The sequence below is a fragment of the Maniola jurtina genome, chromosome 18 (genome assembly GCF_905333055.1).
Source record: "Maniola jurtina chromosome 18, ilManJurt1.1, whole genome shotgun sequence".
Classification (NCBI taxonomy): domain Eukaryota; kingdom Metazoa; phylum Arthropoda; class Insecta; order Lepidoptera; family Nymphalidae; genus Maniola; species Maniola jurtina.
In genome coordinates this window covers 12,860,648-12,871,265 of record NC_060046.1, presented here as the reverse complement: position 1 = coordinate 12,871,265, position 10,618 = coordinate 12,860,648, and the positions used below count along the sequence as shown (strand labels likewise).

At 37.8% G+C, this 10,618-nt stretch overlaps 1 protein-coding gene across 1 annotated transcript; it reads right to left on the bottom strand.

Annotated features, from left to right (window-relative positions):
* Positions 1 to 2,036: 2,036 nt before the first annotated feature.
* LOC123874249 (cytochrome P450 6k1-like) lies at positions 2,037 to 9,149 on the bottom strand. The gene is made up of 10 exons (XM_045919487.1): positions 8,916 to 9,149; positions 7,084 to 7,278; positions 6,538 to 6,738; positions 5,319 to 5,465; positions 4,951 to 5,135; positions 4,467 to 4,624; positions 4,150 to 4,268; positions 3,446 to 3,551; positions 2,983 to 3,231; positions 2,037 to 2,392 (listed from the first exon to the last, which is right to left on the bottom strand). Exons 2-10 carry the CDS (start codon positions 7,249 to 7,251, stop codon positions 2,220 to 2,222), a joined length of 1,506 nt encoding a protein of 501 aa, XP_045775443.1. The 5' UTR covers positions 7,252 to 7,278; positions 8,916 to 9,149; the 3' UTR covers positions 2,037 to 2,219.
* Positions 9,150 to 10,618: the final 1,469 nt, after the last annotated feature.

The window sequence follows — 10,618 nt, the reverse complement described above, 5'->3', positions numbered from 1 at the left end:
ACCCAAAAAGAGGGGTGTTATAAGTTTGACGTGTGTATCTGTGTATCTGTGTGTCTGTATATCTGTGTATCTGTCTGTGGCATCGTAGCGCCTAAACGAATGAACCGATTTTAATTTACTTTTTTTTGTTTGAAAGGTGGCTTGATCGAGAGTGTTCTTAGCTATAATCCAAAAAAATTGGTGCAGCCGTTTAAGAGTTATCAGCTCTTTTCTAGTTTTCTTGTAGAAAAGAAGGTTACATAACCGTTAGATTCATAAATATTATGTCAATTGACAAAATATGTCAAGCTGTCAAGATGGACGTTGCCTTGATACATAATTATTTATTTGAAAATGATGTTTTGGAAAACTCAGATACTTTGTCGGGGGTGTTATAAATTTTTAATTTACACTTGTTGGTTTGTTGATTTATAATTTGTTGGTTTGTCCTTCAATCCGTCACAACGGAGCAACAGATCGATACTTTAATTGCATGAGTACAGCTGAAGACCTGGAGAGTAACATAGGTTACTTTTAATCCCGGAAAATCAAAGAATTCCCGCGGGATTTTTGAATACGTAGACAAAGTGGCGGGCATCAGCTAGTTGTTGTTATTTGAAGGAATTGTACACTCAAACCAAAAATGGAATTGGATGGTTATCGCTAAGGCTTCTTCCTTTTGTGCTATTGTCTGGAACATCCTTGAAAAACGATTTACGGTTCAACGCATGATTTCTAATTTCGTTTGTTAACGACATCTTTGTATTGAGTTGTCAAAACAAGCGCTTGAATTATAAATAAGAAGTACATGGGTTTGTGCCTTAAATTGTTAGGGTTCCGTGCCCAAAGGGTAATGACGGAGTCCTATTAATATCACTGTGCTGTCTGTCTGTTTGTCCGTCTATCCGCGTGTCACAGGTCTCTTCTAGCTTGTAGACTAAACGAGTTACAAACCTGAACCTGAAATTATGGCATTTGGTGTAGAACGTTATAACCCAAAATCAAATATTGAATTAGAAGTTCTATAAAATAATTTTTCAGGGGGGCTCCCATACATGGGAAAGGAGTCTAAAAAATATTTATTTTCTTACCCTAGCATGTAGAATACGAACATATTTTTTATTTTATTTTATCTTAAAAAAAAAAGGAACTCGGGGGCCGTCAAAGTACTCAGTTTTAAACCATTTCTGTGACGGAGGCTATCTCAAAACTATACTAGTTAGGAATATGAAATTTCTGTATATTATATTCTATGTAATAATATGTACTGTATTTAAACAAAAAATACTGAAAACAACGATTTTTAAAATAGTTTGTGAGCACTAACCAAAACAATTGAACTTTTTTTGGTATTTCGTTCATTGTCAAACAAATTTGATAATACCACTTAGGTATATTAAACTTTTTGAAGGTCATGTTCGTTAATCTTTATAATTATATACTTACTTAATTTTACAATAGATAGTTTTTATCTCTCCCAATCCTCGAGTTATAGGCATTATCCCAATCTTTGACGCGATATGATAAATTGCATCCTAATGTATTACAGTATTATAATAGATTACAGTTCATTTCCTATTAAATATTATAATAAAAAAACCGTCCTAGTGCGAGTCAGACTGGCGCACCGAGGGTTCCGTACTCGGGTATTTTTTCCGTCATTTTGCACGATAAATTAAAAACTATAACGCATAAAAATAAATAAAAATCTATTTTTGAATATATAGGTAAATTCCTTTCATATGATACCTCACACTTGAGATAGTTATCTTACTTTGAAAATTGAAAATGTTAATTATTATTTATTTATTTCATGAACACATTTTTGTGATGTAACAACAAATTCACGGGTTTCAGAATAGATTTTTTCCTTTACACATCAAGTTGTAACACGTTAATAACGTAAAAGGCAATCACAATTTGCAAGTTCTGTCGAAAATAACAGTGATATAATTATATGTTTTTATTACGATGTTAAGTAGTACAAAATTAAAAACCTAGATAGATAAAACGTTTAATAGCTTATATAATATATTTAGGCTGTTTGACGACAAAGTATCACAGAGCGACATAAAGGCATACCACAGGACTGCATAACTGCAATAATAAAATATAGCAGGAATCGTCGACGGACAGTTATACTATATTATATTCCGATTCTATAGCATGCCGCACAATTAGTGTCTCAGTTTTTAGCATGCCTCATTGTCGCATGTGGTTGTTCCAGCGTACAACAGATATTAAGCTCTAGGTATGAATTCCACACAAATGGCTTCTCCAGGACTATAGAATATTCCTCGCTTGTCAATAGTCATGTCTATTGGTATCGGCATGCCAGGGAATGGCACGACCTTGTAATTTAAAAACACGGACACCATTGCAAAGCGGACAGTCATCATGCCAAATCTCAGACCTAAAATGAAACAAATCAAAGTTTAAAAAACTAAAAAATACCCATTTACTACATCAGATCACATAATGTTACCAAAGAACACTCTGAGGCAAGTCAAACAAGCCTAAGCCTGGATTTAAGGAATCCTAGCCTCCTGTCACCTTCATCATCATAGTATATCGATGATACCAAATCACAGTTGCTTAGCTTTGAAAATATTCACTACGATTAGCATGTTAGATGGAATGCGTAGAAGAAGACTTGGGAAAAATGGACCACGATATTCTATTTCGAATCTATTTAGAAGGAGACTGTGGAGGAGGTCAGGACCCACATTGTGTGAAAAGTAAGTTGTTAATTTTTTTTGTAATTTTACAAAGTTACCAAGCGTAGCATAAAGTGTTTGAAAAAAATGTGAAATGAATTAAATTAATTTCTATAATAGATTATAGAAATTAAGTTTTCTCTGTAACGTAATTTAGAAATTACGTTACAGAGAAAACTTACGTGCAAAATTTCAAGCTTCTAGATACGTTAATCGGTCAGTTTTTCTTTTAAAACTCTTGGTTTATAAAATAAAAGAAATAGATTTGATATTAAATAGTCCTTACCTATGCAAATTCTAGGACCTTCACCAAAAGGCATGTAAGTATAAGATTTGATGTTTTTCTCGTTTTCTGGTAAGAATCTGTTAGGGTCGAACTTGTCCGGGTCGGGAAAGTAATCGGGATCGTAATGCATGCCGATGCCGTTGACGTAGACCGGAGTACCAGCCTTGATGGTCAGATTATCATCAATTCTATAGTCTTCTGCTGCGACCCTGTCCAGCCAACTCATTGGAGAATATTTCCGGAGACCCTCTGTCCAAAATTTTTTTAAAAGGGAACACCTTATTATTCTATAATATGTCAATTAAAATACCCAAATCGAGCAAGTAGTATCTCTCTGCCATTTCCAAACGCTTGAACGCTCCATTCATTGATACAGGAGGCTCCACTACTCACTTACTATCAGGTGTGATTGCAGTCCAGAGCACATGTCATCGATAAATAAATAAAATTAGGGCATAATAACCTTTGATGACGCCGTTGAGGTAAGTCATATCTGCTAATTGTTCTGAAGTAAAATCATCGCTACCATTTTGGTTTTTGGCTTCAAGAAGGTGTTCGTACAGTTTTTCCTGAAAAGATGAATTAATTAAATGAAAAGAAAAATAAAACTCGCAAAAAAATACCAAAGAAAACAAAAAGAATGCAACAAAAATTATCTAAGAGGTCACTAAACAGTTAAAGTTAAGTAATGACAAAAGATTAAAACAGACATTAAAAATATTGCATTTTGTAAACAAGACAGGGTCGAATATTAACATTACTAGTTCAAGTATGAAGCAAGTACTTATTTAAATGCAATAACAAAAAATAATGATTCACGAGATTCTATATAAGTGAACTAAATATTTCTAAATCGTGCAAAAATCTTCAGACTGCTTTATTTACTCCAGACCAACAGAGTGCCACACGCTTGAATAAATACCTTCTTTTCATGCCAGAGCGACAACATGCGGCAATATGGCATGCTACAATATGAAAAGATGCTGTAGAATTGGAATGTCATGGTACGAAAGTCTACTGACGAATCTTGTCGCATTTTAAATAATTATTGTAGAATGCAGCCTTGTGGCATGCCTCAATGTCACACTGTGTTGCTATAGCTGTCCTGTGTTGTCATATAAAAAGGCACATAAAAGATTTCGTAGAATTTAATGTTATACGTATTACCTGTACTTCAGGATGATAGGCCAATTCATATGTTAGGAATGCCAATAAAGAGGCTGAAGTATCATAGCCACCGGATAAGAAAATTGCTGCCTGAGCTACTATAAAATCTTCTGAGTAACCTGTTTGAAAAATTCATAATATCATAGCATCACAATTTTTAAAAATCCCGCTACGTCATGTCGTCTATGTGAACTCTAGGAATTCTTTGTAAAGCTGAGTATTTGTTTTTGTAATATGGTTCCGAAAGAATGTTTAGATTTGCCGATACACAAAATCTTGTATACCATTTCATAAGTTCGAATCAATCAGCGCCTTACCTTCGTTACGTTCTTCACTCTCCTTCTTTATCTTCAGCAAAGCATCAAGCAGATCTTTGGGCTCTCCTGTTTCGCCATGGTTAGCTTCACGCTGCGCTACTGCAGCTTTAAACACCCTTTTAAAGTAGTCTGTTGATGTTTTTGGGAACATCTTGAATCTGAAAAAATCGGTCAAGAGCGAGTTGGACTTACTACACCCGAAGGGTTCGATACCATCGTGCATGATTATGTACCTTTTGTTTTTTTTTTTTAATTTACATGGCAAACATTTTGAAATTTTTATTATATTTTTGCTATAGCGGCAATAGGAATCATTAATTGCTGAAAATTTCAACTCTCTACCTATTACGGTTCATGAGATAGAGCCCGCCGACAGACAGACAGACGGATGAACAGACGGACAACGAAGGCTTAGTACTAGAGTCCCAGTGGCACCCTTTGGATACAGTGATTTGGATAAGGTGAAAAATAAATACGGACTGACCGAAAAACGTCAACCAATTCCGGAAAGAAAAACAAACTACTCCATCCGATTCCTCGCAAGATACTGTAGTGGCTGAACTCTTCAGCGACGGTCTTCAGGTGACTCTTGCCAGTCAACGTGGCATCGCAGGTTACACCAAAAGCCGATGCGCCAATAACGTCTGTTGTATAGTCTGAGTATAATTTCTATAAATAGAGAAAACATTAGTTTTGCATAGAAGCAGACGTTACTTAGCAGAACCTTAATTAATGATAATGAAGCCAAAAGCTTAATTTGCTACAATCTGTTCAATCAGACAAATCTGTGTGGTGCAACATGCAGCATACGATATGTGGGCATATTTTGTGAAGAAAAAGACATTTATTTACCTTTAAATGTATTCTGCTCTCTCGTTCTCTTTTAAGTCTCTGCGCCAGTTCCTTAGACTTAGATCGAATGTAGTCTTGTAAAATTCTCAGCTTGGATGCAGTGAATGTGGCGGTCAATCGACGACGAATATTTGTCCAGTCGGGATCCTTAACAAAGACCATCATATTAAAACAATGTTGTTCTATTTCACGAGGACCGTTGGGTGCGCTTGACACTGCGCAGACGTACACATTGTTATAGTGTGCGTGGCGCTCGGCTTCAAACGCGACTTGGCTTACGTTATGCACACAAATGCGTTAATGCTTTCGGTACACCCACTACTGCAACCAAAGCTTAGCGGTCATTGTGAAATGGAACATAATGTGGAATGGAATTATATTATGTACAAGGAATGAAAACCTCTTCAGATGACACTTTTGATTTGGTCTATACAACTTATACTAAAACTTCATATTCATCATCATCAACCAAGCATGGGTCTGCTCTCAGAATGAGAAGGGCTTAGCCATAGTCTAGCCAAGCACGGTTTGATTCTCAGGCATGTACGCATATCCTCACGATGTTTTCCTTCACAGTTAAAACAAGTGATATTTAATTGCTTACATTGTTAATTATTATTTAATTCAACTCCGAAAAATTAGAAGTGCGTGTCCGGGATCAAATCCCAGAATTCTAAAGGGCTTAACCACTAGGCTATCACCACTTTTCATATTTAAATTTCTCATTACAGTTTAAAAATAATTTACTTACACAGAATCTTTATTTACTTTACTTTTTTTACTACCTATCTCGTGAGAATTTTGTCTTCTCGAGATAAAAGCATCTAATCTAAGCTATTATCAGCTGTACTCAACAGATAACGATCAGGCTAAAGCTAAAGCACCTAGAAATTTGAAAGGAGGAAGAATTTCTTGAGTACATTAGGGGGTGCACTAAGGAAGAAATTTATGAAATTCCAACGGAATATTTAAATAATATAAATCCGCGCGAACAAAATCACGGTAATATTCTATTATTACTATATATACTACTATCGTATAGTATATATATACTGTGATACTAGATAATGGCCGCGACTTCGTCTGCGTGGATTCAGGTTTTTTTTTTAAATCCCGTAGGAACTCTTTTATTATCTGGGATAAAAATAGCGTATCTCAGTTTCCGAGACATTTGAATTCCTGATGAACTTAAAACTGGAATTAATGTAAAAATTCTTACTTTAACAGTGAATAAATTGAGCTTGCCGATAGGATCAGAGTCACCCCCCGATACGAATCGGTCTCTGAAGTTCGCGGAATCCTTCGTCAGCACCTGGCGCGCCAACTCCGGCGTGTTGATGATGAGGGCCGGTCTCCAGAACAACCAGATGCCGATGTAGGGCGTCTTGAAGGTTTCATACATGTGACGCATCCAAACACCCTAGAGCATAAAACAGTGGGGTTAATTTTTAGGGTTCCGTACCTCAAAAGGAAAAACGGAACCCTTATTTGTCACTTTGTTGTCTGTCTGTCTGTCTGTCTGTCCGTCTGTCTGTCTGTCTGTCTGTCCGTCCGTCCGTCCGTCCATAATACACACATCCGTACACAATCTCTAAACTTGACACTTGATAGATCTAAATCTAGTGCTATATCCTTTTCCGTTTTGTGAAAACTTTTAACTAACTAACTTTTCTAACTAACTAAGAATCGAACCTGAGATCACTGGCACGAACTACTGTGCCACAGGGGTTATAATTTTTTTTAAATTAAGTACAAGCATCGTTACCGCATTTTTCTGCTGCAGGAAAGTCAAACTGCCCAATATTGGATTTGGTGGTAAGTGCGGCACCCCACGCTCCGCCCAATAGTTCCTGACTTTCAACCAGCGCAGGTATATCCAGGCAAAAGCACACAATACTATGAATATAGGTACCAAATAAACCATATTGGTCATAACGTGAAATATTTTTTGCAAAATCTACACTGGACAGCAAATAAACCGGGCCACCCGCTACCTTGGAAGTCTGATTCGATTTTCTCAAAAAGTATAAAACTTACAACTATCAAAATTATACCTGCAGAAAGTGCGTTTCATGATGATTAAAATGAATGGAAATTCATTGCGATTAATTAATTAATTAAGTGTTTATTAAGGATTTTACAAGGAAGAGTCATTTTCCAGCCATGTTAATCGTAAGTAATCATGAAATGAAAACAAAAATTAAAGCCAGAAACAAAGATAAAATTAAAAAAAAGTTTTTGGTCAGTATTCAGTATTCCCTCCCCTTGCTGGGATAACTGCCAGCACCCTAGTATTCATCCACTTCACGAGCCTGACGATGAAATCTCAAGGATTGCATTCCGCTCCTCTTCAATTGCGATTCGCAGCTCTGGAAGCCTTGTTGGAGCCGATATTCGGGCTCGAACCCGACGTTTCAGCTCATCCCATAAGGGTTCTATCGGATTCAAGTCCGAGCTTCGAGCTGGCCAGTCCATTGTACGAATGCCGACGTCGCATACATACTGGGTCACCACATGAATAACGTGACGTCGTGCATTATACTGCATAAACTGGCATATTCTGCGCGATATATCCTGCGTAAGGTACCACATGGTGTGCGTATGTACCAATGAGATCAATCCACGTGTACGACCCCCTGGTTCGATGAAAACTAACGCTGTACATGCGGTTAACGAGATGCCGCCCCAGATCATTACAGATCCTTCTCAATTAGCAACAGTTTCCTCGATGCAACACTGAGAATAACGTTCTCCAGGGCAACGATATTGTCTCAGACGTCGATCATTTCAATGTAGACTCACCCTGGTCTCATCAGTGAAGAGTACATTACCCCACTGTCCTAACGTCCAGTCCCTATGCTCTCGAGTAAATTCAAGTCGTGCTTCACGGTGGGCTACCGTCAATGCTGGGCCAGTTGCAGCTCTCTTTGGAGTCAGGTTCCATTCAACAAGTATCCTTCTGATGGCGTCTGGGCTTATGACCACTTGGCGTTCGTCACGCAGACTTTATTGGACTTGAACTGCGTTGAGGCGGCGATTTCGCAGAACAGAAGTTGGATATCGGACGTCGGCATTCGTACAATGGACTGGTCAGCTCGAAGCCCGGACTTGAATCCGATAGAACACTTATGGGATGAGCTGAAACGTCGGGTTTGAGCGCGGATACCTGCTCCAACAAGGTTTCCATAGCTGGGAATTGCAATTGAAGAGTATTGGAAGGCAATTCCTCGAGCTTTCATCGTCAGGCTCGTGAGGTGGATGAATACGAGCATGCTGGCAGTTATCCAAGCAAGGGGAGGGAATACTGAATACTGACCAAAAACTTTTTTTTTAATTTTATCTTTGTTTCTGGCTTTAATTTTTGTTTTCATTTCATGATTAGGTACGATTAACATGGCTGGAAAACGACTCTTCCTTGTAAAATCCTTAATAAACACTTAATTAATTGATTAATCGCAATAAATTTCCATTCATTTTAATCATCATGAAATGCACTTTCTGCAGGTACAATTTTGATAGTTGTAAGTTTTATACTTTTTGAGAAAATCGAATCAGACTTCCAAGGTAGCGGGTGGCCCGGTTTATTTGCTGTCCAGATATTCCAATAGGTATTTGAGCATACAGTATCACGTTTAGCCGTCTAGAACGAACTGGCTCTGACTGATTCCTTGGCATTCGATTCTTATCGTGTTATGAAAACAATTTTTTGAACACTTATAAAATTAATAACAATACTTATAAAACGTGCAAGTTATCACTTTGTGAAGTCATGTAAACATACCTACTGATACCTACTGTCTTTCCACCAAGATGTACGAAGCTGCATTGCGAGGTATCACACTAATATTATAAAGGCGAAAGTTTGTATGTGAGTGTGTGTGTGTGTGTGTGTGTATGTTTGTTACTCCTTCACGCAAAAACTACTGGGCGGATTGGGTTGAAATTTAGAATGGAGATAGATTATACTCTGGTTTAGCACATAGGCTACTTTTTATCCCGGAAAATCAAAGAGTTCCCACGGAATTTTTAAAAACTACATCCACGCGAACGAAGTCGCGGGCATCAGCTAGTCTATAATAAACATTCATCATCATGATCAACCGATAGACGTCCACAACTGGATATAGGTCTGTTGTAGAAACTTCCACACGCCTCGTCTTGCGCCGGCGCCATCCAGCGGCTCCCTGCGACAAGTTTGATATCGTCAGTGCACCTAGTGGGGAGTCTCCCTACGCTGTGCTTTTCGGTGCGAGCTTGGCATTCTAGCACGTTGGAACCCCAACGTCTATCGAATTTTAGGTTTCCGTAGCTCAAAAGGAAAAACGGAACCCTTATAGGATCACTTTGTTCTCTGTCTGTCTGTCAAGAAACCTATAGGGTACTTCCTGTTGACCTAGAATCATGAAAATTGGCAGGTAGGTAGGTCTTAAAGCACAAGTACAGGAATAAATCTGAAAACCGCGAATTTGAAGTTACATCATTTAAAAAATTAAAATGTGTTTCAATTTTCAAAGTAAGATAACTATACCAAATGGGGTATCAAATGAAACCTGTACATTCTAAAACAGATTTTTATTTATTTTTATGTATAATAGTTTTTGATTTATCGTGGAAAATGTTGGAAAAAATACCCAAGCACAGAACCCTCAGTGCGCGAGTCTGACTCGCACTTGGCCGGTTTTTTGACCTAGTTTTTGAACGGTTTTTTGCCCTGACCATTGCTACTACCTACAGCTTCAGCATTAGTAAAGGCGAGTTGCAGGGGGCCGCTGGATGGCGGCGGCGCTAGACCGTGGTTTGTGAAAGTCCCTACAATAGACTTAGGTATATCCAGCAGCTGTAGACGTCGTGACGATAACGAATTGAAAACGGATGAAATTGTTCGCCATCCTAATTTAAAGGAATTAAATTGACTACGGAACCCTAAGGGCTGTCAATCGGATTTTACGGTGTGAATGCCCAAAATTGAATGCAGAAATGTCCTCACAATGTTTATACAATCGCAAAACTATATTTATTCCCGCGCCGCACGGCGAGCGGTGCTGAAATATGACTGCATAAATTTGCAAGAATGCACTATTTGTGCTGAATTCGTTTCCTATCGCCTGCCATTTTTCATGTAAATATTATACGTTACAGTACTGCCAATGTTTAAACATGTTTTTTTGTTTTCAATGTTTGTCTGTTACCTTTTACAGACTTCTTTTAAACCCTGCGAATCAAAGAGTTTCCAAGGGGATTTGAAAAATAAACACCAATCCACGAACAAAAATGTTTAATTAAAAGTCAGGTCGCTCAGT